Source organism: Lonchura striata, chromosome 20, assembly GCF_046129695.1.
Source record: "Lonchura striata isolate bLonStr1 chromosome 20, bLonStr1.mat, whole genome shotgun sequence".
Classification (NCBI taxonomy): domain Eukaryota; kingdom Metazoa; phylum Chordata; class Aves; order Passeriformes; family Estrildidae; genus Lonchura; species Lonchura striata.
The window spans coordinates 10487808-10515310 of record NC_134622.1 but is presented as its reverse complement, the minus strand read 5'-3'; the positions used below and the strand labels follow the sequence as shown (position 1 = coordinate 10515310).

General features: G+C 50.6%; 1 protein-coding gene across 1 annotated transcript; it reads right to left on the bottom strand.

Moving 5' to 3' along the window:
* Window positions 1-3067: 3067 nt before the first annotated feature.
* On the bottom strand, window positions 3068-25707 carry TADA2A (transcriptional adaptor 2A). Its single transcript, XM_021533007.3, has 16 exons — window positions 25652-25707; window positions 24106-24349; window positions 23328-23434; window positions 22511-22570; window positions 21866-21957; window positions 21082-21239; window positions 19727-19815; window positions 18756-18828; window positions 13649-13712; window positions 12247-12290; window positions 11356-11466; window positions 10048-10119; window positions 9333-9465; window positions 8494-8537; window positions 6149-6222; window positions 3068-4833 (listed from the first exon to the last, which is right to left on the bottom strand). The coding sequence occupies exons 2-16, from the start codon at window positions 24128-24130 to the stop codon at window positions 4648-4650; spliced, it is 1332 nt and encodes a 443-aa protein (XP_021388682.1). The 5' UTR covers window positions 24131-24349; window positions 25652-25707; the 3' UTR covers window positions 3068-4647.
* Window positions 25708-27503: the final 1796 nt, after the last annotated feature.

The following is a 27503-nucleotide window of genomic DNA, read 5'->3' as shown; positions in this document are numbered from 1 at the left end:
CCTCTGGGGGTGATGGCTTTGGAAGGGTCAGGACTTGGACTCTGGTTCTTGTGGGTCAGGATATTCTGTGACTGTGAACCCACCTTCCCCAGCCCAGCCTGGCAGATGCCCGCTGGCTGTGCTGGGGTGAGCACAGCGTGGTGGGTCCGGGCACATTCCCAAAGGGTGCGCCTGACCACGGGCCATTAGCTGGTCATTAGGGCTATTATCTTAATCACCGGGTGTTCCCCTGCTCTGCCAGGGTGTGCTCAGGGTCACGAAGGCCTGCTGAGAGGGGAGCAGGCTGCCTTCCACAGCTGCCATCCATCCATCCATCCATCCATCCATCCATCCATCCATCCATCCATCCATCCATCTCCTCCAGTTTCCATGGCTACTCCACAATTTTCTCTTCCCCACCTTCGACCTGCACCGGGTGATGTAGACAAAGGTCCCAGAGTGAGGAACAAAGCCCAGGGATTGGGACCTGCTGGTTTTGGGAGCGACAGCTGCATCCAGGGTGGTCGGAGTGTGGAGCCACAGGCGCTGAGTGCCAGCAGCACCCCCAGCCCCGCCTCAGGGAGCCTCGAGGGGCTGGTTTGGGGTGCTGCCTTCCCCTCCTCGCCTCTGACGGCAGCAGGGACCCAGGGCAGGCAGCGAATGCTCCTGTGGGGACAAATCCCAGTGCGGGGCCATCGGCCGCCTGGCGCTTGATGCGAGGTGACAGCTGGAGCAGAGATCCCCGAGCAGGAGCTCCTTAAGGGGCGAGAACAAAGCCAGGGCTTGGGTCACCATGTGGTGGGGCTTCGGTGGCCAAATGTGGGTCAGCAGAGGCCTCGCTGAGAGGCAGGGATGTCACAGGCCTGCAGGGATGTCACAGCTCCCCAGGGATGCTATAACTCCCCAGGGATGTCAAGCACAGCCGGGCAGCCACAGCAGGGAGGGCTTTGTGGCTTTCCAGCAGCACAAGGAGCAGAAGGGGAACGTGTGCCAATCCGAGCTCCCTGGGCAGGAGGATTTTGGCTCAGGGGCTCCAGGATGTGGCCGTGAGGGTGTGTCACCCTTTCCAAATCCATGGGGTGCTCTGATCCGTGGGGCCAGTGGGTGCAGTGGGAAGTGTTTCCACAGCCCGGGTGTGTTGGGCTGCGGGGAGCCACACGTGTGCCACAAGCTGAGTCAGCACCGGGGCCATCCCTGTGCCCTGTCCTGCGTGTCAGCATCCCTGCCTGCCCCTGCCACCCCGGTGCCTCATGGAGGAAAGGGCTGTCCCCCAAAGCCAGTTTTCCCTCTGGTGGGCTGTGGGTGACCGTGGGCTCGAGGGGGTCAGGAGGAGCCTGTTTGTGTGTGTGTGTTGTGTTTGGGGCGCCTTTACTGCACTGACTGGCCCCTCGCTAGGCAGAGGGATGCAGGGATGCTGTGCAGTGCAGGACCCCATGGCGTGGGCTGTTTGGCAGCTCCCTCGGTGAGGTGCCAGGGTGCTGGTTTGTCTCGGGAGGGTGGGGTGAGTTTCATCGGGTGCTCGCCCGCTGAGTCAGGGGCTGTGCCTGTGAGCTGTGGCTGTGCCTCCGGGATGCTCCGTGTCCTGCCCCGACCCCCTCTCCAGAGCCCTGGGCCAGGCTGGGAGCGAGGGCTGGGCCACTGCCATGGCCTGGCAGCTCAGCCTCCCCAGGGCACAGCACTGCCTGCCTCCTGGGCAGCCGAGCTGGGGGCTGGCCCGTGCCAGGGACCCCAGACATCCCCTGGGAGCTGGGCCCGGAGGTGCTCTGAGTTCCCATCCATTCCCATTTCACTCCCACTGGGGAGTGCTGGCGCCTGGTTCATAAAACATTGACTTTCCAGACAGGCTTTGCAAAAGAAATGAGATGTTGGTGATTGTACGGGGAGCTCAGGAGATTCCAGGGTGCATTCCCTGGAGCAAAGGGTGCTCACGATCCTTGCTTGTGGCCATGGAGAGCCTGCGGTGGGGCAGGCACTGGACAGCTGCGCACGCTGAGCTGCTGCCTGACCCCATCTCTGTGCTCTCCATGCTTTTCCTGCTCCTTGCTGGGTTCCACATGGTCCCGATCCAGCTCTGCCAGGTGTGAGAGCACACTGCTGGGCTGTGTGGCCTGGCTGTGGTTCCTGTGGGAGCGTGTTCAGTTCCCTGGGCAGCAGCCGGGTGGGAAGAGGCCCAGTGGGCTGGGGCTGCAGGAATTCGTGTGCCTGGTGCTGCTGATGGGCTCAGTCCTGGCACTGTCCATCAGCTCCAGTCACAGGGAGGGCTGTGGGAAGCTGCTTTCTCCACAGCCACTAATAAATCCATGCTGGCTTTTCCTGGAAGGTCACCCAGCCAGTTTGCTGGAAGGCCAGAGATCACTATGGGGCATCACCACGTGCTTTGGATTTTCCCCTTTTCCCTTCTCAGCAGGACGGCACCTGGGGTTTCTCTAACCACAGCTCAAAAGCTGCTGCTCCAGAGAGGTGTTTTCTCCCAGGGAGGGTGGTTTAGGTTTCACAGGCCCCTCCTGATGGGAATTTGAGCAGGCACTAGAACTAGGGCTCCTCGTGTGCCGTTGGTATCGGGGTTATCTGCTCCGTGGGGAGCGGGAGCCGGTGCTGGGGCGGTGGGAGCCCCCGGGATGTGCTCCAGGCAGCCCCCTCCTCTCGGGCTGAGTCACCAGCGGGCCCAGAGCGTTTGCTGCTGGGGTGACGGCAGCTGTGAGTCCCAAAAAAAGCCCCCAGCACTGATGCTTTAATGACAGGCGGGTAACACAGCCCCGGGAAGACTCATTCTGTGCATACCTCAGTGCTGTGACTAAGCTGGGCTGGAGCAGCTGCAGCCTCCCCGCGTCACCCCGGCCCGGTGTCACCAATCCTGCAGGTGCCACCATCCCAAAGTGCCCATCTCCAGCCTTGCTCCGTATTTAATGTTCCACGTCCACCTGGGTGTGTAATGAAGGATCTGCATGCCCCAGCTGTGAGTCTGGAGTGCAGCGAGGGCTGGCTGCAGCAGCAGTCCCCCAAAACCAACCTGGCTGATCCCAGGGTGGTTCCAGTGCCCCTTCACTGCCTTTGGGTGCAAGTCACCCGCAGGGCTGGGCAAAAGAAAGGCAGTTTGGCTGTTTAATGTTCAAAGACAAGTGGGAGAAACATTCTCAAGCTTTTATAGCTTACTGTGCCATTTCCCTCGGCAACCCCAATCTCAATTTCTAGACTTTAATCTTCAATGTGTTGCTTATTACTGCTGCTTTTCTTTAAATAGTAATATTTGCTAGGAAATGCGGTGGCTGCATCCCTACAGCCACTGCTGGGTGTTCATCTCCTCTCTCCTGGGGAGGAGCTGATGGATATAGATCCAGGCAGCTGTGTGACCTTTACAGCCTCACTCTGAGTCCTGGGACGTGGATGTGAGATTGTTTCGAGTCATTTTGATTTTATTACAAACCAAAATACTTCACATTCAATGGCACCTCATGTCCACCAATTAATTACTCTTGGGGAACAAACAACCTGAACCTCAACACCTTAGATAGGTGCTGGTGCAGCTGTAGCTCAGTTAGGCTCTTCCATGAGATCCCAAACTTGGGAGCATCCAACACCTCACCTGCTTTGGCTCCCAGCTTTCCTGTGGGACATTATTCCAGCATTACACCTCAGCAGGAAGCTGTCTGACAATTTTACTGTTCAATAAACACACAAGCTGCACCTGCAGAGAACCATCTTCATCTTCCAGCTGATTGCCAAATCCCAGCGTTTGGTGCTGAAGCTCCTGGATCAGCTGAAGGGATGGGGGCTGTGCCTTGTGGCACCTCCTCAGGTGTGTCACTGGCAAGGCTGAGGGAACAAAACCCCACAGACAGGAGCTTCGTGCTCTTCACTCCGTTTTTTGTGGGAGAACAGAGTCCCGAGAACCTTTTTATCCCTGTTCCCAGAAGCTGCAGCAGCTGTAGCTTCCAGCCTTCCCCATGAGCAGCAGCCTGAAATTGAGGGATTATATTTAACCTGACACCCCCAAATCATGGTGGGGAGCAGCTGAAGCTCCTTGGTTTGTGCAGAGCCCTCCTGCTGGGATATGTGCTAATACCACATAAAAGTAACAACTGCTGAGGAGCTTCCCCGCCATGTCCTTTGCCATCCTTTATCACAATTAAGTTAAAAAGACTGGACCACTGCAAACTCTATTTTTACACCCTCGGGCACGTGCTGTCGCCTCTGGAAGCTGCTGCTGATTTAGGAAGGAACACGAGGAGGGAGGGACTGCATTTCTATACCCTGTACTGCAAAAAGTGTGACTGTGCCCTTATTCTTTGTCACCATCAGCACAGAGGTACCGTGCCCCTGTCTGCAGCCACAGGAGGTGTGAGGAATGAATGCCCATTCACGTTTAAGATCAGCTTATACTGCACGTGATCCTTCCCAGCGCTGCGAGGCAGAGCAATCCTGACAGCAGCAGAGTCAAAAGGAACCCAGACAAATGTCAGCATTCATGCAATTTAACAAAGCTCCCTACTTGTTTTTACAAAATAAAAAAAAAATTAAAAAAGGCAAAAAAAAAAAAAAGAGCCCCGAAATGTTTTAAACAAAAGGAAATGTCCTTCATTCGACACTGGTGAAATCTTTCAGCGCTGTCAAAGCGACTTCAAAGCCTCTCCACATCTGCCTGCTCCAGCCAAGCTCTGCTGCCTGTCCTCAGGCCTTTGTGATGTACCCTTCTCTGATCAGGAAGTCATAGATTTTCCTGGTTTTGTTCACATCAATCTTGATGAGGGCTCGAGCCTGCGCCAGTCTCAGGCCTCCCTGTTTGTTGCACTCGTTCACCAGAGCAGCTTTATATTCCAAATAGGCTCCAGGGACCAGCCTCACCATCTGACAGAGCTGCAAGACAAAAGGTGAAGTTAATAAACACCAGCACTTGTCATGTTCTCCCATTCCCAGAGCCCTGCTGGGGGAGGAGCACGGGGAATGTTTTCCCGAGAACACTTCCAGTGTTTCTTTGCAGAGGGGAGGCACACGGGAGTGCCATGAGGAGCTGTCTAGATCCACAGGTAGGGAGGGAGGAGCCTGCTGGCTGCATTCAGAAACATTCCTGGTGGAAAAATAAAGGAGGAGGATGAAAGCAAGCCCTGGGCTCACAGGAACACAGCTCTGAGTGTGTCCTGGGTGGGTGTTGCTCCTTCCCAAGCCTGGGAAGCACACATGCCAGACTTGGAATCAGCAACTGGGCTGGCTGGGAGCCAGGGAGGGCATCTGGCTGCTAATCCCCTGCAGGCTCGGGCTCTAATACCTTTACAAAAGCAGCTCCCCCTCCACAAGCCTGGCATGGCAGCTGTGCAGGGAAGGCATTCCGTGGTTGGAAGTTTGGTGAGGAATGGCTGTGCACAGCCCCGGAGCTGTTTGGCTGCACAGCTCCTGCTCAGCTCCCAAATTCCAGCTGCCTTCCAGGAGCACGGTGTTGCTCCCGCTGGAGAAACTGTCTGTCTCCTCCCTTTAATAAGGAAATGCTTCATGCTCATTCCTCACGGATAGGAAATTGCAGAATTCCTCAGCCCTCAGACTTTCTGTCTCAGCTGACCAGGAAATCAGATTCCACAGACACACACACACTGGTGTCCTGCCACCATTCCTGGCGTGCTGAACGGAGCAGAAATGCCTGAATGGAGCAGAAATGCCAGTTCCACACGGAGCCATGAGCTGATTCCCTGTGCTGCCAGCTCCAGAACACGCAGCCAGGGGAGGCTGAGCTGCAGCTGTGCTCCACGGGCACTGCGACCTGCCTGGGGCAGCCCAGGGACACCTCAGGATCTCTATTAAATAATAATCTCTTATTTCAATAGTTGTTCACTGAGTTAGGGGACAGGCCTGCACTGGGCTGAAAAACAAGCAGTGCTCATTAAATTAACCCCTTTGCTGAGCCCAGCCTCGCAGAGCAGGCAGGGAGATGGATGTTGTGACAGCCCCAAATAACACCCTGGTGCTCTGCTCCTTTCTGTGCTAAATAAGCCAGTTTGTGCTGTATGTGAGGCACAGCAGGTGAAGAAGCCAGCTGGAAAACCTGAATGATTTCTGTGAGGAAGGAAGAGTAGTCAGGGCCTGTACTGAGGTGACATTCACAGCTCCCCAGACGTGGTGTGGGCAGCCCTGTGCTGTGGAGACACGGTTTTGAGAGAGGATCCTTCCATGCTTCCCTCACCTCCTTCTCCTTCTCGTTGAGCTTCTCAGTGCCTGGCAGGCCCGTGAGGTTCAGAGGAGGGGCACTCCGTCTGCCTGTGGAATGGGAAAGGAGAAGCTGAAGGAACGGGAGCACTTTGGAATGGCTGCTCTGTTAAGGAGAAAATTCAGCCCGGTTTGAGCCAAGTGTTTACAGACAGGGTCACTTAGGGCTCAGCAGAAAGCTCTGCTGATGCCACAAAAGGTCTGCTTTTGCAATTTGAAGCTCTGTGGATGTTGCATGAGACCCGTGAGCTGCTGGTTTTTGGGAGGAACTGCAAGACAAGTTTTGTGTCAGACTGGCATCAGCACACCAGCATCCTCCACACCCTCCCTGGAGCTGGGATAGGCAGGAGGCTCAGCTGGGCTGCCTATCCCAGCTCCAGGGAGGGTGTGCCAGCTGTGCTGAAACCATGATGAGACTTTTTATTGGTGTGATTAAGAAGCTAATTTCTCTCTAGCATTACTGACAACTTTACGAGGCAGAGTTTTCTTCAAATGCCTTTGAGTATGATGCAGGTATTGCAAGGCAAATGCAGTTTGGGGACTGATTTTTTTGTCTGTTAGGATGAACAGTTCAGAAGGAGTATTTATCACGAGGTCATGTGGTATTTCTCACTTTCACTATTGTTTCTATGCAATTATATAAACAACATTTATAAGTTATTATTTACTTTACTGGATATTACCTGGCACAGTCTAAACTTTCACAAGGGCTGTCTACTTGCAGGTTTGGCTTTTTTTCCTAATAGGTTTTTTGTTTTGTTTATTTGTTTATTTGGTTTTTTTTTTGTTGTTGTTGTTTTGGTTTTTTTTTTTTTTTTTTTTTGCAACTGGCAGAGCTCAGGACCAAGTTTGTGTCATTTAGTTATTTAACCACATTGGAAAAAGTCTCTCACCCCTGTGCTGTGGGCTGCATATTTAGAACTGCTAGAGATAGATCTCTATCCCAGGATAACTCCCCAGATTTGGAGAAGTGATGAGACCTTGGGAAGTGTGCAAAAAGAGAAGGTTTTCCCCAAGCCCCCTGCCCTGGCCAGGTCCTGCCCTGGCATTGGGAAGTCTCTGTGTCTCCTGGGCACCTGCAGGAACAGCAGGGATCTGGCTGGGTGTGAGGAGCCTGAGCAGAGGGAGCTGGGGCCTGGGGAGAAGCTGGAGTGAGAGTCTGTGGGAGGTGTAAAGGAAATTATTTCTCAGCACTGCTCCCTCTTCCCGTGGCATGGGGCGGGAGGGACATGACAGAATTCAGTTTTACTCCTCTATAAACCCAGAAAATACCACACACACACAAACTACATTAAGGAAAACATATCAAGTCTGCAAACTCAAGAGCTTAGAATCTAGAAGTGAAGCATTAATTTGTCCTCTTGTATATTCAGAGTGATGCAGCCTTTAATTAGAGCCACGTGGCAGCTCTTCCTCAGCATCCCTGGGCAGGATGTTTGCTTAATTAGCAACTCTGTGGTATTTTGTTTGGGTTTTGTTCCACATGTGATGCTGCTTATAAACACTGTGAGCCATCACAGCTCCACAGGCAGCACAATCCCCTTCATGGGACACTGGATCCTTGACAGAAAAAGGAAGTTCACTCCTCATTCCAGACCTTCAGCTGGAAGGCAGTGTCCTCTCTTCATGGACTCTGAGATATACAAAGCTGTTTTTTTATCCAAAATACCAGATCTCAGCAATCACCAAACAGGTTTAGAAGAGTCTGTAGTGCCCTGACTCACTGCTTTGGATTCTGACCCAAATTTACCAGGCAGAAATGAGGAAGAACTTTTAGACCCAGTGTCCACCCCCGAGAAGTTTGATTCAAGTGGTTTAACAGCATCCACATAAAAACTGGGTGTAGGGACAGAGCCAAAGCCATTTTCCCTGGCCAAATTTAACAACCTTGTAGTAAAACTTTATCCCAGTCTTAGTAACCCCATGACCTCAACAAATGGGATAGGAATTTATTGAAGTCTTGCTCATGAGGCCCTTGCCTGACCCCTGAACCTGTCCTTACTGGGCACTGAAAGAAGATGAGGTCCTCTTGGTGGAAAAAATCCTAATTTGTGCTTACAGACTGTGAAAATTCTTTTGTTTCCTGTCTTGCTAATGTAGCTTTAGGATGGGTTTTGACGTCCAGTCAGAAAAATCTAGAAATTCTGCAAAAATCCTGCAGGATATGTGAGTGGAATGACTTGCAGATTGATGTAATGTTGACCTAAGCAGTGCTTGACCATGAGGCTTGAGGATGACACTCTTGCACTCGAGAAAAAGAGTCAGAAAAAGGCTCTCAGAGAGATATTGCTGGGTTTTTGGCAGACATCACCTAACACTTACCTGTAGTTGAAGGAACTGGTACCGTGGGAGTCAGGCCAGAATCACTGAAAAGAAAGGAAATTTTCAAATTGCCTTCATGTTTTTTTGACAATAACTGCATGTGTTGACCCTGAAAGTGCTTCTTCTACAACTTGTAATAATTATACAATTCAACTTGCATAACCTATGCCCTGACTAGGAGTCAACAGGAGTTATAAATATTTAGTGTTCCCACACTGGAAAATATGTCTGAAACCTGTTTAAAAACCCAACAAAGAAATGTGGAGGGGCACACAATGAAAAATCCAGTGGAGATTGAGTGGGGAAGTTCCAAACCATGTCCTGCATGCAGGATGCACTTCCTTTATGTTTGCTCCTTAAATCCAGGTGCTCGTGCAGGCTGATGACACATTAATAGTGCTGCTACATCTAAAATCATCTGAAATATTTCAGGCATCAGCTGTGCCCTCATTAATATCCAAAAAGAGCTCACTTCCCTCCGTGACTTTATGAACAGTGGTTCAGTTCCTGAAATATAAATTTGAGAAAACGGAGGGTCCCTCCTTTTACAAGCACTATTGCTGTCACCCACTTTTCTGCCCCTCTGAATTCTGCAGGCTGCTCCCACTTGGATAAACTGGGAATAATGGATTTGTTACTATCAGGCAGGAAGATGTGTTTGATGCAAACTGAAGCACAGAACCCCAGGAAGGTTTGGGTTGGGAGGGAGCTTGAACTCATCCCGTCCCAGAGGCAGGGACACCTTCGCAGAGGAGCAGGCTGCTCCGAAGCCCACGCCAGCTGGATGGGGCACTGCCAGGATGGGGCAGGCTCCCTGGGCACCCCGTGGCACTGCTTACATGTCTGCCTGGCGGCTGAGCCACTGCTGGCAGGCGCTGCTGTCCTGGATGTACTGCAGCACCTCCGAGAGCATCGTGCGCTTCAGCCGCTCCTCGTCCCGGCTCTTCTTCAGGTGCTCGTAGGTCCTGGCACCTGTGGCACACACACAGCCTGTCCTCACCACCCAAAACATCCAGACTGGCCTGGCCCTGCTTCAGGAGGTACTGGGAACGTCTCTGCCTCTGGCCCAAGCTCTGCTGTTCTCCCTCGTGGTGAGTACTCGGCATTAGATGACACCTTGCACCCTTCCCCCTGTTAGCTTCAGGCCAAAACCAAACAAAAAAGGCTTCCATGATCTAATTTCAGGATAAAACAGGCCATTTTCTTATGGGGAGGTCTTAGGCCTTTCTCCAGATCCCACAGGTGTGGACAGGCAGTGAAAGCCTCTAAGATAAAGCCCTGAGACCACTGTGCCACGACAGAAATATTTTTTAATGAAGCTTTTGCAAAGTGGTGCCCAGAGCAGAGCTGTGTCAGACACTGATCCCCATGCTGATGGCTCAGATCAGCTCTAAACCAGCCCAGCTGGACTGTGCATCATTGCTGAAGCCTTGCTCAGCTCCAGAGCCTCTCTGAACTAAGTGCCTTTTTATTCAACACATCCTGAATGTTGTAAAATCATCCTTCCCTTCCTTGATGGATGGCAATGGGCTGAATAATGCATCAGGTACTTACTGCAGAAATTGGTGATTCCTGCTGCTCTGTATTCCTGGAGTCTCTTTATTTCCCTGCGCAGCTCAAATTCCACTGTTGGACCCCACAGGGTGGCAGGAGGGAAAACCAAAAAAGCAAAAGTGGGTCAGTGGGGTGGACTGGGAATGTGGCTCTTTGTCATCTCCCTGAACACACAAACCACAGCCAGGGTTAACCTCCCTCCACAAGCTCTCAATCTCTGTGTCCCCATGCTCCTTGGTCACAGATTTCAGCTGGTTTCTAGAATTTCTGAGTTCTGAAAAGGCAGTTTCTCTTCATGCTTTGATAGTCCCTTTGCCATACCCTAGACAAGGCAAATAACAATAATGTGGGATTTCCAGAAGGCATTTCAATAGCTCTGAGGAACTACTCCAGCCAGGCTCCTTATACATCAAATATTCTCTTGGAACTATGCTTTTCCTAGCTCAACCTTCCAAAACTTTTCCTTGCAGACAATTTTTTTTCCTGCAGTCAGTAAGATGAAATTATGAAATGTTTCTTTTGCTCAGAGATATTTCCTGACTGTTGTTTTCATCAGCTGCCTTCCAGCACTGCTCAGTTTTACAGGGAGCAAGTTTCCTTGTCAATTTGTTTCCTGCTGCTGCTCAGGAGACCTGTCCCTGGCTGCCAGGTTCACCTGAGGACCTGCAGCCACAACAACAAAAGCAGGTTCCAGGAGCAGCACTGCCATGCAGGACTCATGACTTTGCAGGATCATGCCTTTGGTATTTCTCACTGGGTGTCCTGAAAACACGGGCACAACTTCGCAACTGCTTTGTTCTTTCTAATGAGCAACAACTGTCCCAGTTTAAGTCACAGAATGAAGCAGGATGTGGTGACTCTGACTGGAATCTGCCTAAATGCAGGCTATGGGATGATTCAGGGATGGAACAATGCCTCTCCCCTAAGGTAAGGACATAATGACCACTGCGCTATGTAATTATGTGGCATTAAATACTTTAACGTGTGTCTTTCAAAGAATTCACTTTGCTGCCAGCTCCCAATCTCTCCACACAGACATAATATAGGGATTTTATTCTTCCCCTGATACAGAGTGCCAGTAAATAAACAGTGGTCTTTAGATAAAGAAATATCACCTCTAACACGTGACCAGAATGTTCAGTCAGCTACAAACTCAAACACAGGGCTCGGACACAGTTTCGTGGAAAAAACCCACCGGCTGCTCATTCAAGGCATCAAACCACAGATGGATTTGTTTTCCTGAGGCATTAGCTGGGGGAGGAGGAGGAGGAAAGGCAGCCCTGTCCCGGGGAGGCGGGTGGGACTCACGCGCGTGGCTCTCGATGAACTTGTCGTGCTCCAGGGGCCCCAGGATGCGGGCGAACCTCCTCATGGTCTCGTAGAGCTCCTGCACCTCCTTGGGGTAGCGCCTTTCCAGCACTGCAGGGGCAAAGTGCCACACGTCACCCTGATCCTTAAGATTTTCTAAAGCCTTCTGAGTTTACGTTCTGTTAGAAAACTTTCCCACACATTTTCTAGAAACAACATATTGTTTTGCGTTCCTTCACGGGGGTGGAGGATGTTGATGTACTGGTGGTTTGTCCAATGTTTTTGGAGAGGTGGCCCATTCACTCTCCAATCCACTGTCACCTTTGGAAAAGTATAAAGGTTGGAGGCAGAAAATAAACCTTTTTATTTTTTACCTTGCCATCGCAGTGGCTCGTGTTGTGCTTTTCGTGTCCTATAGAGACATCACCCCTCCTGCTGCCAGGGCAGAACGCCTCTGTGGGGGCTGCTGCGAGCCCCAGCCTCAGCACTGCCTCAAACCCCCACGTTTTGGCCCTTCTGGTGTCACAACTACAGATTGCTGAGGAAAAAGCAACAAGAAGTTACAGCCCTTAAAGTGCTTAAGGCATAAAGGGTGATATTTAAATGTTGCTCAGTCGTTTCTCACAAGAAAGGCCTGGGTTTCACCTTCCCCCTTTTCTCCACTCAGCAGAGACCAAAGTGCTTCTGAAGGGCAATTTTGAGGCAATAACTGAAACACTGAGCTGGGATTAGTTAGAGGCAGGCAGCTGGAAACAGCTGGGGCAGGAAATCTGCTGGAATTTAGAACATCTGAATATGTTCCAGTGTGAACAAACCACACTGGTGACCTGGAAGTGGTGAATGTGGGAAGTTTTGCCACTTTGAAGTCAAGCAGTTACACCTGATACTCACTCTGAAATTTTCTGAGGTTGATCAGGCCATGATCTCTTATAATTCTGGAAATGAAAGAAAATAATATTAATAAAGGCCATTACTCCTGCATTGCCTCACAAACACAAAGGCTTCAGAAGAAACTTTGATTCAGACCATCAGAGGAATCTGAAACTAAACATGAATGAAATTTCCATAAGCCCTGGGCTGGCTGGAATGGAAACATGATGCAGGGTGTCTTTAATCAGGGTAAATTCTGGACAGTGGTGTGCATTAGCACTGAGCACAAAGGGAGCTGCAATCACTTTAAAGGTTGGAAATTGCTTCTTTAGGCACAGACTTCACATCTACAGCATCTTATAACTTGTCCTTCCAAAATCACAGGTAATGAATGTCTCATGAACACCATTTTCAGCTTCAGAGAGAGACAAACTTCCCTCTGCTGAAGCACAGGGCAGAGCTGGGCTGTAAATGCCACCAGTGGCACAGGAAAAAGGCATTTTTCCATGGCAGGCTGGGGTTTAGAGAGGTGAGGGAGGTAACTCTGGGTCTGAACTGCTCCTGCTGGGATCAGGGGGAGGAGCAGAGGAAAAGCAGGTGCCTGATAAATCCCTGTCACCAACGGGAGCAGAGCCACGTGCTCATTGCTCTGTGGTGACTCCACTTTGGCAAATAAGATCCCCCAGAGCCAAGGTCAGCTCAGAACTTGCTCTGTGAAATCCTTGACATTTCCTCTGCCATGCACAAAACCTTCCTGTCCCGTGCAGAGTCACCTTTCTGACAGTGACATCAGCACTTTTGTGCCATTTTCCAGATTTTTCATCCCATCCTATTGTTGAAACTTCACAAAACCTGACACTGGTGTAACCACGAGAGTTATGGAGAGCCCTGCAGCACTTTCCTTTAGTATGACAAGATAGATCATCATGGAAATTACACCACATAAATACTTTTTATTTCTGAATTATAAAGAACCAGGTCAAGCCTTCCTGTCACTCAGCAGAAATGTGGAGTTTTATGAGAAGGACTGGAGCAGCCTCACTTCAAATCACTAATTCTTCCGGCATGGAGTAATCCAGCAAGATATAATTTTAAATATTGAACAAAGTACTTCAAAGTTATAATAAAACTTAATTTAATTAATAGATTGAGTCATTCTAGAACGCTGTCATATGAGCTGAATAAATTATTCAAGCCCACGTCAGCAACTGAGTTATCTTCAGTGTGGAAAACTAACTCAGGGACCACTAGGATTTAAAAATAATGATGCAAATATTTCTGGGGGAAAAAGTGGGGGTCCAGCAATCAATCACAGTCTGGCAGGATTTTTTTTTTTTTTTCCTGAAGCAGGAAATTCATGATGTGTAATCCATCAGCATCGCACAGGGAAAGGAAAAACACAGTGACTGCTTTAAAAACTCACTTTTTCCGTCTCTGCCTTTCCTTTAACCTGGAATGATAGATATCTACAACTGCAATCTTCAGAGCTGCAAAACACAAAGATCAAAGAATTCATGAGCAATCACTGCAGGAGGCTGAATTTCAAGCTTTTGTGCTCACATGGTCACTGCTTTGCTGGTTTGAAAACCCTGAGGCAAATTTTACAGGGGCATCAGCTCAGTGCAGTCCGTGCTACCTGGGGAAGGTTTCTTTGGCTTCCTCCTGCCAAATTCATCACTGTAAATACACCCAGGTCAGCATGAACCTGGAGAGGGCCTGACAGCTCCTCTCCTCTTCCTTCCTGGGCTGTTTTGCTGCCAGCAAATGTTTGTTCCTTCACACATGCAGTAACCAATATATTCCTTCTCCTGAGAGAAGGTTTAAGGACCTGAGGTGCCACCTCTGGCAGGGAACAGGGAACTCCAAAAAGCTCTGTGTGGACTCAAAGCAGCCTTTCCTGCAGCTGTTAAAGCCACCTGGAAGATTCCAGCTTGTTAACTTCCAAACTTATCTGCCAGGAGAACAAAGAATAGTTCGGGAGAATGTGAAGAAGCCCAGGGAAAAGCCATGCTCATTAGAAACCACATCCTTCCCCAAATCAAACCTGTCTGCAGCCTGGCTGAGCCACTCACACAGCCTGCAGCTCCTTTTTCCTGCAGCCATTAGCTTAATGAACTTTTTTGGGGGTCAATTCTTGAAAGACAAGATAAAGAGACACCTATCACCTTCCCTTCCCTTGCTCTGTTAGATAACACACAAATTCCAGGTTGCTAAATGAGTGTAGAGGTGGCTGATTTTCAGTGGGTTTTAAAAAAAGTTGTTAATAATTTCCATGTGCTCTCAGAAGGAAGAGGCTCAGGGCTTGGCAGTGGTTTGGAGGCTGTGACACAACAACCAGATTTTGGAAAAAGGGAGACAGAAGCCGGGATCCATTTCTCTCTGTAATTACACAGAAAGAGCAAACTGATAGTGGCAGTTTATCGATTGTACTCTGGGATTAATAATTAATAATGCAATTAAGAAGTGTGGTTATGTGTCTATCTTAAATATGTCTGTAGGTGTAAACACCAGGAAGCCCCCAGGCTCTGGGAAATTCATCCCTGCAATCCTCTGGGTAATCAAATTTCATACAAACAAGCACAAAGCCCAAAGGCTGTGGGGATTCACTCAGGAACTTGATCCCAAGGGAAAAAACCCTTCAGTTCGTCCCAAATTGCTCTGACATTAATCTAAGGTTAAAGGATTCTGTATGAGATAGGAGGGGTGCTGCAATGTTCCTACTTGTTTTTCCAAATTTCTTGCATTTTCCAGCGTCATGGTGTATTTTCATAGTGAGGGATTCAAGTCTCCTAATTTAAGAACAAGCAGAGACAGCAAATTCTCCTTCGTGCTAAAATGTGGGGATGAGAAATTGGGAATGCAGCAAGTTAAACATGAATGAAATCCATTAGGAAGGGCTGGAATTGGAGCCAATTTACGGAAAATATTTTTGTAGTTTTCAAACCCTCTGCAAGCTCAGCCAACTTGTTATTTTCTGGGGTTTATGTGGGCAGAACTTAATAAGTACATGCAGAAACTGCACTGGAGAACCTCTATAAATATCACAAGTAATTATGTACCTCTAACCATGGAGTTTTGATGCTTTCACCTGAGTGCACAATATTCTAAAGAAATGATGATCAGCTGGGGAGAGGAAGGAACAAATGAAAGGAAAAGAAATGGAGCTTCTGCTCCCAGTGAAATCAGTATTTGGTGCCACATGCCCTCCTGGAGGGGCTTTTGTTTTTAACAGGCAGATTCAGCCAGGACAGGCGACTGCCAAATGTGGGATGCATGAATAGCTCTGACTGCTCCAGTGCCACACACGGCATGGAAATGAGAGAGGAGCTGCTGGGGGAATGAGAATGACCTGCTTGTGCTCTTCCCCACGGCTTCTGCAGGGGGAGGCACTCTGCTTGTGCCAATCCAAGCTGCCACCGTGCTCAGTGCCCACCCTGGGCTCTGGCAAGGCTCTTTCCTGTCCTTGCTGCAGCTCTGAAGGCCCCACTGATAGGCAGCAACTCAAGGCTCCTTCCTCCATTCAAAAAAAAAAAAACCAAAAAAAAAAAAACAAACCCCAAAACCCAAACACCAAATATTTTGGTTTCTCCAGAGCGTGTCCAAAACAGTTTCTTTGCTTTTCATTCCTCTTCAGCCTCACTTGGAGCGCAGGGGAGTTTGTGGAGCACTAATGAGTGAGAGCTTTGTTTCACAGGAGAGAACCTGCCCTGGCAGGAGAGGCCCAGATAATGGGAAGAATGCAAAGCAATGCCATGAACAGCCTGTGGGACCAGCGTGTGCTGGGCTGGGGACAAGCTCAAGGGCTGCAGCCCAACCCCAGCCACCCTGGAGCAGGGCAGGACCCCTGGCAAGGAGATTTCTGCCTCTGGAGCGTGGCAGAGCTTCCACAGCACAATAAACACCATGTTCTGGCAGGAAGGACACGGACTGCCTTGCAGCTTCAAATCAAATTTCCCTGCCAGTTGCAGCCTATTTCCACTCGCTTCTAAATCTGTGGTTTCAGCAATTACTTTGCAGTGTTAGAAGTGAAAAATCATTTACATGAGAAGGGGGGGGGGGGGGAAGCTGGGAAAAAGATAAATTACCAATGTTCTAATTCAGCCTGATGAAAACTTGTAGTTCATGAAATATTCAAGCACTGTGGGCTGAATTAGGCTTGTAACTGGTCGGTGCTTTTGATCTGTCCATTATGTTTTTGTGTAACTGCAATATATATTTGCATGCCCTTACTGTACTGCCAGCACTGAACAAAAGAGAACAATTCCAGAATTTAACTGAAATATGAGACATTTCATACATTTTTTGGCCATCTCACTAATAGCAAGAAGTGACTGAATGATGTCTGTGACCTCCTGTGAGGTGGGGAGAGCTGGGGAGGCAGCAGGTACAGCTTCTCTGTTCCTCATAAAAGCCTTCCCACCTTGTAATAAATAGCATTTTCTTGTGGGAATACCAAGAACTTGTTTAGAGTGACACAGTGAAATCTGACAGGTAAAATACATGAGATAAAACTTCAAATATAAATATCATATAAAAGATATCATCAGAAAACGGAGGTGAAGCAGCTCAGATCTAGAACTTCTTAAAAATAATTTTTATAAAATATTACGAAAAGCAATGTGGGAGAAAGGGAAGAAGGGGGAATTAGACTGCAGTGAAAACACAAATATTCCTGTGGGATGAGCAGTGACTGGTGCACCAAGAGGAGGAAGGAGAGACCACAGAAATTGTACTGGGGTGTTCCAGGGCCCAGCCCGAGTGACTTGCAGAAAATGCAGAATGAAAATCGCTCTCAAAAATTAATCTTGAACCCAGTGAGGTTGAACGTGTGGCAGGAAAGCAAACAGAGGGATTTTCTTCCCCACCTGAGCCTTAGAGCTGTGAGGCCCCGTTTGGGTTTCTGTGGGCTGTGAAATGTGCTCAGCCCCTGTGCCCACCCCACAGCACAAAATTCTCACAGCATCCCTGCTCCCAAGAGCCCACGCTGGGCAATTCCCTGCCCCGGGGGCAGCTGGGCTGCAAAATTCTCTCAAGCCAAGTGGGCAGCTGAGCCCTTCAAAACTGCACAGGGAGGATGTGGCTCCTTCCCTTTTTTGTGTTAAATGGCAGAAGTGAAAGATCTCGCTCCAAATTCTTTAGGGAAGGATTCCTGCTCTCCCCAAGATGCCTCGTGTGAAAGGGAAGAAGCTGGCTGGACCCTGGGATTCGTTTTTGCCTTTCACTCTCCCCTGGGCAGATCTGGGACAGTGTGGCAAGGCAGATGCCAGAGTTCCTGGGCTAAGAGATCCAAAACGCCTCTGCCAGGCAGTCTGCACACAGCAAATGCCTGGCAGCTCTTCCCAAACGCTGAAGACAACTGAAGGATGGAGCAGAGAACACCCAATGAAATTATCGGGCGAAAAATATCGGGCAGACGGGGGGGAAGTCTTTTTTCACACGACACACAATTAAATTGTGAACTCCTGTAATTGGATTGTGCAGCTCCCTGTTGCAGGACGTGCAGGAGCACGAGCAGACCCAGCTCCAGCAGGATCCTGGAGGATGGGACGTGGCAGGAGAGGGGCTGAAGTGTGCCTGGGAGGGAGGCAGGTGTAATATATTATTTTGTTTTCTGTTCATATTGTTTATCGATATGTTCTACCACACTGACCTAAGTCCAGTGCACCAATCAGGTGAAATGTTTTTACTTTAAAACAATGGAATTAATGTTCGTGATGTTCTCTATAAAAGAGAGAGGTGCTTTTGAATAAAGATCATTTTTACCTTCTGAAGATGGAGTCTCTTCATTCCCATCCCTGCCTCCACAGGGACCAGCTGGCAGGAGGAATCTCTGCCATGGCCTCAAGCCAGGCCCCCCTCAGTAAAAGCTGGGAGAGGCTGACACAGGACTCTGAGAACCTGCCCTGAGCCAGGGGAGTTTGCATTCCTAAAGCTCCTGCGTGCACTGCTCGACTTCAAACTGGCTTTTTTAACTTTGCCAAGACTGTCTGTACGCAACAAGGATTTGTCTGTCTCCAAGGGATGCAAAGGCTTTAGCTCAGAACTGCCTGACACAGATGGCAGAATTCTGAGGCATAAACACAGGACTTTTAAACCCTGGGTGTACTTACAAACGTGGGGAAAAGCAGGATCTTTTCCTCTCCGTGGATTAAAATGTCACTTCAGTAATTCCTGTTACTTCATGCGATTAAGGCAGCATGTTCACAGACTCAGAGCAGGAACTGGGCTCATACAGTCATCTTCACAATAAAAAGGAAGTTGTCACACACAGCTGATGCTACTCTAACTCAGGGCATGCTGAACATATGAGAAATCACATAGCTGCGAGTCCAACACTTTTAATGTGTTCCACATAAACCACACACCTCCTTGCTGCCTGCATTAACACCTACCCTGATAGATTTAATGCATTAAAAACCCAAACATGAAACCCCATACATTAAAAGTGTGTGTGGAGAAAGACACCCCATGAAAAGCTGCACAGGCATCTGGAAGAGTTTTCAGGCTGGGTACAAAAATATGGCACTTACCGTGCAAAATGTCTGAATCATCTTCTACAAAATCAATATCTCTCAAATCCCACTCAGCATAGTTGTCAAACTCCTGTTCAGAGGTGATTAACACATTGTCACTAACGAGCACTGAAATATTGGCCTCAGGTCCCAGAAGATGCAGAAGGACTGGGGACAGAGATGTTCACTCAAACAGGCACAAGGCTCCATCCCTGAGCAGCAAACATCCCAGGGCATTTACCTGGGGGAAATGTGTGTGAAGGCACCCCCGTGGCTGCAGCTGGAGCAGGATTTGGGACAGGACAGGGGGAATAACCAATTAACCAGGTCATCACCCCTGGCTGGGGTGCAAATCAGAATGCCCTGAGCTGGGAGGGACCCACGAACATCACCAAGCCCAACTCCTGGCTGGCCCAGGAGTCCCCCCCATGTGTCTGAGAGGCTTGGGTGGGATTTTTGGCTGCTGATTCTGCTCAGAGGTACAACCCCAAGCCCCTGTATGGCTGAGCTGGTTCCTCCATGGACAGGAGCAGGAACTGGGGCCTTTTCCATGCCCAGAGCATGGTCTGCCAGGTGATGTCTGGAGCAGTGTGTGTGCTCCCCTCAGGCAGGTGACAGTGCTGGAGCTGATCCTTTGGCCCAGCAGGGACAGGGCTGGACAGATGGACAGATGGACAGCTGGACACGTGGTGGCAGCAGCTCATCCTGCAGCCTGCCCCAGCTCTGCAGGCCAACAGTGCCACCTCTGGCACCCAACCCTTCATTAGCAGAGCTTCCATCACGAATATCTCACCTTGGAAGGGAGGATCAGAGTCCAGCTCCCTGCTCCTCACGGGATAAACTCAAATTTCATACAGGACTAAGAGCATCCCTCAGCCCTGTGCCCTCCTCTGATGCTTTTACAAGAAGAGCAAGGACAGGCAGGGGTGTGTGAGCTGAGTTTGCACCCAGCAGCAAATTTAAAATAATGTGAGGAGAGTCTCTCTTACCTCAACAAAGTCAGCTCTGGCTGGCATGTACCCAGCCATGTCCCTGGAGAGCAGGGAGTCAAAGGTGGGCCGTGGGGGATCATCAGCAGCTGCAAAAAACAAAGGTTTTCAGTTGTTGAGTAGGGCTTGAGATCTTCTTTTCAGGATCTATAAATAAGTGTTTATTTTGCAGGAAAAGTGGGGATAATTAGTTGAAGAAAAATACCCTGATTGGGCTTTTATTCAGTGTTATAGTCAGAAAAGACAGAGTTCATCCAGAGAAAAATGCAGCAATCTGAGATCTTCGTGGTATTCTCAAGAGCCAAACACAAATTCAAGGTAATAAACAGGTAATAAAAATGTAAACTTTACATTTTGGAGCTCAGCATCCCCCTCTAAACCTCTGCAGATCCCTGGGGCTCAGCGTGCAGGTTCTTTTAGTTAATAGCAACAGGAGTGTTAAATCTGCTTTCTTCTGGGGGCCATTGACAGGGCTGCAATTAAAGGCAGAGAGCTCCCAGTTTTTACAGCACTCCCCAGCTGAGGAGCTCGGTGCTTTACAGACAATAATAGTCTGAGGCTCACAAGGCACTCGTGCAGGAGCTGAGCTTTGTGTGTCCCAGGCCACAGATAAAGCAGGCTGAGGCACAGAGAGTTTGTGTTGGCCCAGGGCACATAAAAATACCGACGGCAGCCAGGGACAGCACCAAAATTGCCCAGTTCCTCCAGTTTAGCTCCAAGCACTTCAGTGGGAAATGTAAAGCCCCAGGCAGGCTGGGGAGCTCTGCAATGAGCAGCTGCCAGACTGGGGGAATGCTAAAGATGTGAAATGCAAGGCAAACTGAGAATCTGTGAACTTGCTGCAGACTTTTTTAACAGGCAGTTTTCAAGGGAGAGGTGTGAAATCAGCATAGCTGAAAGGAGTGATTTTATGACAAATTAAATCAGCAGTCAGGCCTGGGATGGAGTGTGTACACAGGAATGTGCACAGGAGCAGAGGGAATGCCTGAAGGCAGAAATCCCTGCTCAGCTCCCTTGCTGTGCAGGGTGAGAGCCACACTGGTGCTCGTCCTGAGGGACACACCTGCAGGAGCTTGGTGAATTGTAATCCAATGGATAAAACATCCAGAACTTCTGCTGGGCTGATGCTGTGTGCTCTGGCTGTGCAGGAACTTCTGCTTTTGAGACCCTAATGTCTGTGTCAAACCCTGTTTCCTGCCTTCCCCATGGAACTGGCAGCCTTCTCTGTCTGACACACCCAGGAATTAATCCAGTGTGAAGGAACCCTGCTCCTGACATTCCCCAGGCCACTTCCCAGAGCAGGTTATCCCCCTGGGGATGAGAGCAAAGAGGATCTGTGGTGCCTGAGTACTCACAGTGGAAGGGAATGGCTGTCTCGTGGTGCTGAGCCTCCTCTGCCTGCTTCAGGTTCAGCAGGGTGGAGGCAAACAGGGGGTTGTTGATGAAGTGCTTCATGTAGTGCTTCTCACACTCCTCCTTGGATTTGGTGCACATCTGGTTGGCCACGTCCTGCCTGGAGCGGGGAGAGGGGAAAGCTTCGTGTGAACACCGCAGAAATGTTGGTTTTTAAAATTTCTCCAGTGGGAAAAGATAATTTTGGACGAGAGATAGGTTGTGTGCAGAGAACTGGCCTGTGATGGTGCCTGAACTCACATTCTCAGCACCAACTCTCACGTGTTTGCGCCAGGGAACATTTCTGGGTGCCCATGAACAATGAAATTCACTGTTTTCATGTGAGAAACACTCTGGTTGATGGAATGTACCACATATTTAACAGGCTTGAAGTTTAGTGATGATATTTGAGAACTTTTAACACGTTTTACTGACTCCAGGTAATGGCAAACTGTAACCAGATATCGGTCCTGCTTCTGGCAGCAATGTGCATCTAAGAACTCTCAGTTCTGCTTCTTTGAATTCTGGGGTTCTGTACTCTTAGCACAACTATTTTTAATAAAGGAGAAGACAGTTAACTCATGAAAAGAGGATCTGATGCTCCAGCCTTACACTTTAGCTGCTGAATTAGGGTCTCACCCACAATAAGTCACTGAACAGTCAATGTGCACTGATGAATTCAACAGTGAGAAGAAAGGAAAAGCTGCCCATCATTGCCTGAAATTGGCTGAACCAGAGAATTCTCACCAGTTCCCAAATCCACAGTCCATCACAGCTTCCAGGAGAGACATCTCCTCCTGAGCTGTCCAGTTGGGATCCAGGACAGGGAAGTCGGATGTCTGGAGAAGGAAAAAGCAGAACAAACTGTGATCCTGTGTTCCAACCCACCTCAGAAAGGGCAAAGAAGTTCTGAACCACGGGGTGGCACAGGAGATAATTCTGGCAGTTTTAAACTTTCACAAAACCTGATTGAATAATTATTGGATTGCTTAGGGCACTGGGGTCATCAAACACAGCAAATACTGGTACAAGTTGTGTCTCCCAGCTGTAATTACACAATGAAACACAGTAAAATTACTGGAGATTTTAAGAATTATTAATTTGGAGGAAGAAGAAACAGCCTGGAGGAACAGAAGCAATGTAGCTGGTTAAAGCACTGCAAGTCTAGTGAGGAGCATTGTGCTACCCAGGCACAATAAAAAGATGCAGCTGTAAATGACTCCACTGCTCCATCCTGTTCCAGGTGGATGTTTTTTTAATAGCTTAAAACCTCTGAATCAAAGAATTGCATCGCTTAACCTTTCAGTGTAGTATGAGTAAGCAAGGGTCCCTCACTCCTGGCAAGCAGTGAGAGCCAGGACCGAGTAGGTGTTATCCAAAAGGAATATTTACCATTATCTCATAAGTGTGATCACTTTGATGCTTCTTGTACTCAAATCCTCGGGTGAAACACTGCAGAACAAAAGATCAGAACTGCGTTACCTCTGCCCTGAGATTTTCCCTGGTCCCTTGCTTCACTTCCATTCTCTGCCCACCTGCCCATGGCTCAGTCCTGCACTCTCCAACCCCCTTTGTCATTTCCCTGTCCCGGGTGGGCTGGTCCCTGCTGGAGAGAGCAGAGGTGACTGGGACAGCCCTGGCTGGCTCCCTCGGGGCAGTGAGAGCTGTGCCCTGCTGCTGGACCCTATCCCAGATTGAAAGGCAAGACGTGCTCTATTGCCATCTCTATGGCATTGCCTTCTGTTCATTGGGCAGTTTTCCTTCTTTCTTCCACAACCAATCCTCTCTCAGGGGAGACATCTGCTGATAATGGGCTACTGAGTTAAAACATCCCATTGTGAGATGCTCCACCCAGAGGGAGGAGCCAAGCATTCCTACCTGGATATAATCTGTGTTTTTGGAACACCAACACAGGTTTTTCTAATAGATTCCCAAAAGGAACAGCTGGGGTTTTCCACTGGAGCTTCAGAGGAAGACTCCATCCTTCTACAGGATCCCTGCTCTGACAGAACCACCCCTGCCACTCCAGGGACTGCAGCCACTCCAATTTGGACTGCCACCAACACGCTGTCCAAAAGGGTGTCAGGTTGTGTTCTGACTCTGCCAGTGGTTTTCCTTTTGTGTTATTGCATGGATTTTGTTTCTTTTCCCTTTTCCTAATAACCTGTGTTTGTGACTTGGGAGTCTCTCAATGGTTTTGCTTTCTCACCTGCAGGCACAGCAGGAAGGGAGGGGGCCCACACTCAGCACACTTCACGTAGGGCTCCGTCAGGTACGAGGAGCAGCCTCGGCACGGGGGCTTATCAAAAGGGTCACCTGGGAAAACCACAGGAAATCTCCTGTCACACAAGCACAGCACTGCTTTGGCAGCCCCTAAATCCCCCTGTGCCCAGCCCCGGCTGCTGATGGTTCTTGTGGGCCCAGCTCAGGATGTTCTGTGATTCTATGGATTTTAAATGAACTCAGTTGTGCAACGAAATTAATATGACTGTCAGGTTATAATGGCTTCAAACTCAAAGAGAGCAGGGTTAGATTGGAGAACTGGGAAGAAACCCTTCCCTAGGAGGGTGGTGAGGATGCCCAGAGGAGCTGTGGCTGCCCCTGGATCCCTGGAAGTATCCAAGGCCAGGTTGGACAGGGCTTGAAGCACCCTGGGACAGTGGAAGGTGTCCCTGCCATGGCAGGGGTGGCACTGGGTGGGCTCTGAGGTTTCTTCCAACCCAAACCAGTCTGGGATTCCATGATTCTGACTTTTTCCAAGAAAATGGTTTTGAATCAGTTCAATTATAAGTAGAGAAAAATAAGGCAAAAGTCAGACCGAATAATTTTTGTGAGCACTACACCACGTCCCCAGAGTGCCACATTCGCTCAGTTTTTGGCCCCTTTCTGGGACAGTGACACCGAAATCCCACTGCTCCAAGGAATCCTTGTGCCGTGCAGGTTTTCCAGGAGCAGACGTGGGAGCTGGATTCTCTGAAGGCACTTACTGCTGAAGGAGGCCAGGCGCTCCATCCCTCCCCCGGCGCTGCCTGCTCCCTGGGTAAAACCCGGCTGGGAAACGCGCCAGGAGCGTCAGCCTTGTCCCACACCAAAGGGAATTATCCCAAAGGGAATTCTGCCTCTCCCACAGCCCTCGCGGCTCTGATCCTCCCAGGATGTCCTGAGCAGCAAGCAGAAGGGCTTCAGCAGCCGTCAGAGCCCACTCCACACGGATCAGAGTCCCTGCTCTGGCTGTGGGGGGAATCCGACAGGAGGTGTGGGGTGGTGGGGATGTCACCCCGAAGCGAGCAGAGTTATGAGCAGCTGCTGCGCAGGGAAGTGCTCTGCACCTCCCAGAGGCACTCCCCGCATCCCACTGCCCGTCCCAGTTCTGAGTCCCTCACATCCCAATCCCCATTCCCCATATCCCACTTCCCCATATTCCACTCCTCACATCCCAGTTCCTATTCTCATTCGCATTCCCAGTCCTCACTCGACCATATCCCAATTCCCACTCCCCCATATCCCCATCTCCATCCCCATATCCACATCCCTGTTCTCATCCCCATATCCCCATACCCATCCCATCTCCATATCCCCATATTCCCATCCCAATCCCATCCCCATTCCCATCCCCATTCCCAATCCCATCTCCATCCCAATCCCATTCCCATCCCCATATCTCCATATCCCCATTCCCGTTACCATCCCCGTTCCTACCCCCGTTCCCATCCCCATATCCCCATTCCCATCCCCATATCCCTATCCCAATATCCCCATTGCCATATTCCCGTTCCCATATTCCCATTCCCGTTCCCATCCCCATATCCCCATTCCCATTTCCATCCCCATATCCCCATCCCCATATCCCTATCCCCATATCCCCATTGCCATATTCCCGTTCCCATATTCCCATTCCCGTTCCCATCCCCATATCCCCATTCCCATTTCCATCCCCATCTCCCCATTCCCATCCCCATATCCCCATTGCCATATTCCCGTTCCCATATTCCCATTCCCGTTCCCATCCCCATATCCCCATTCCCATTTCCATCCCCATATCCCCATTCCCATCCCCATATCCCCATTGCCATATTCCCGTTCCCATATTCCCATTCCCGTTCCCATCCCCATATCCCCATTCCCATTTCCATCCCCATCTCCCCATTCCCATCCCCATATCCCTATCCCCATATCCCCATTGCCATATTCCCGTTCCCATATTCCCATTCCCGTTCCCATCCCCATATCCCCATTCCCATTCCCATCCCCATATCCCTATCCCAGTATTCCCATTCCCGCTCCCGTCCCCAATTCCTCTCCCGCCCCGCCTGTCCCTCTCCCCGTCACCGCCAGGCGGCGCCCCCGCCCGGCCCCGCCCCCTCCGGCCCCGCCGCGGCCCGCGCGCTCCCGGCGCCCCCCCCGCTGCCCGAGCCCCGCTCTGCGCGCTGCCCCCGGCCCGGCCCGGCCCGGTCCCGGTCCCGGTGCGGCCCGCTGGGGGCGGCGCGGGGAGCCGGGGGTGGTGGGGGGGGGGAGCCGGGGCTCGCCTCTCACCTCGCTCGGCGCGCCGGGTCGGGCCCGCGCGCGCGCGCGCGCTCCCGGGCCCGCCGTGCGCACGCGCCGGGGCGGGGCGCGCGCCCCCTGGCGGGACCGGCGCGCGCCGCAGGGGCCGCGCCGCCCCGAGCGGGGCGAGGGGGACCGGGAGCGAACCGGGCCGGGACCGGCACCGGCACCGGCACCGGCACCGGCACCGGCACCGGCACCGGCACCGGCACCGGCACCGGCACCGGCACCGGCACCGGGGCTGGGCAGGAACCGGGCTCGCACGGCCGGTGCCGCTGCCGCCCGGGGTCCCGCGGGGAACAGCCCCGGACCCCTCTGACCGCCCATCACCGGAGCCCCGCTCCTTCCCGGGGCGGCTCGGTCACCGGAGCCCCGCTCCTTCCCGCAGCCTCCCCGGCTCCTGGCGCTGCCCGGCCCTCGGGGTGGCGAAGGGCGGATTTCCACGGGGAAAGGGCTCCCGTGGCACTGCCGTGTGAAGCAGCTACGGGAGGAACTGGTCCTGCGGGGGATTAGAGCTGGATGTAACGGGGAATCCCGGAGTGGTGTGCGTGGGGAGGAACTTCAGCATCACCCAGTGCCACCCCTGCCATGGCAGGGACGGATTCCGCTGCCCTTGGACACTGCCAGGGATGTGCAGCCTGTGCCAGGGTCTCCCCACATCTCCTTCCCGATATTCCATCTAACCCTGGCCTCTGGCAGCCTGAAGCCATTCCTCCTCGTCCATCCATGCTCCTTGTCTGAACTATTTACCAACAAGATTAAAAATGCTGGCAGTTATTCCCTTTTTCTTTTGCCCAGGCACGTGCAAAAAATGGGAAAAAAAATTGAGGATTTGGGAGAGGCAAATGTACGGAATGTCAATTAAATGTTTATTGCTTCTGCTAACAGGTTTTTCCTGCATCTGGGAATTAGGACTCTGGGTGGTTAATGGAAGGAATCAGCATGTGGGAATCTGGTTCCTGCTGTTCCCAGGAAAGGTGATGCATCTGCAAGGTAAGAATGCTGTCCTGAATCCTGCAGCTTTCCGTGGACTTCAGATATTTCAGTGTTGAGGGTTTTCCTGTTATGCCCCTGGCATGGGAGTGAAAAAATATTTATGAGGAACATTGAAAATCCGTGGAGTCTTACAGGATTTTCAGGCCAATGTTTTAGTGACACGGTGTCTCCAAAACCACAGCCTCCTGATGGCTCCTGGAGGGAGCAGTGACAGGAAAAATCTTTTTTTCTGGAGCCTGCTCCAGTGGTTTCCAGCTCAGCAGAGCCCTGAAGGTGCCCCCAGCCCATGGCTGCTCCATGGCACGTGTGAAACGGCTCCAAAGGGTCTCAGCTCAGCTCCCAAAACTGCACTCCAGGAAGATCCAAGGGGATATTCTGGAATGAACTAAGTGCTCACACGCTGCTACTCAGAGGTTTTAGCAAATGAAGCAATTTTCATTTGCTGTTTGAGATTATTTGCTGGTAATTTCTGCTCGCCTGCAGCCCAGTGCGGGAGTGCAGGCTGAGCCCCAGGTGAAACAGTGGTTTTGGGGCAGAAATCAGTGGGAGCATTTTCAGGCCTCTCCCTGCCCTTGGTGGGATTTCTGGGCGCTGTTGGGTGGAGTTTTTTTGTGGCGTCGGCGTTTTCTGCCTCGGACACACGGTGGCGATGGGAATCGCCTTTTCCTCCGGAGCTTGGGGCTTGCTCGGTCACCACACGTGCTGTGTGCCCCCGGGAATGGAAGGATGAACCATTTCTGTTCAATCCCAAATAACCGCTGACATTTCCCAGCGGCCGAGGCTCCAGAGAACCCACAACGCTTTCTCAAAAGCGCTGATGTTACTTAAATGAAAATGTTTATGTTGA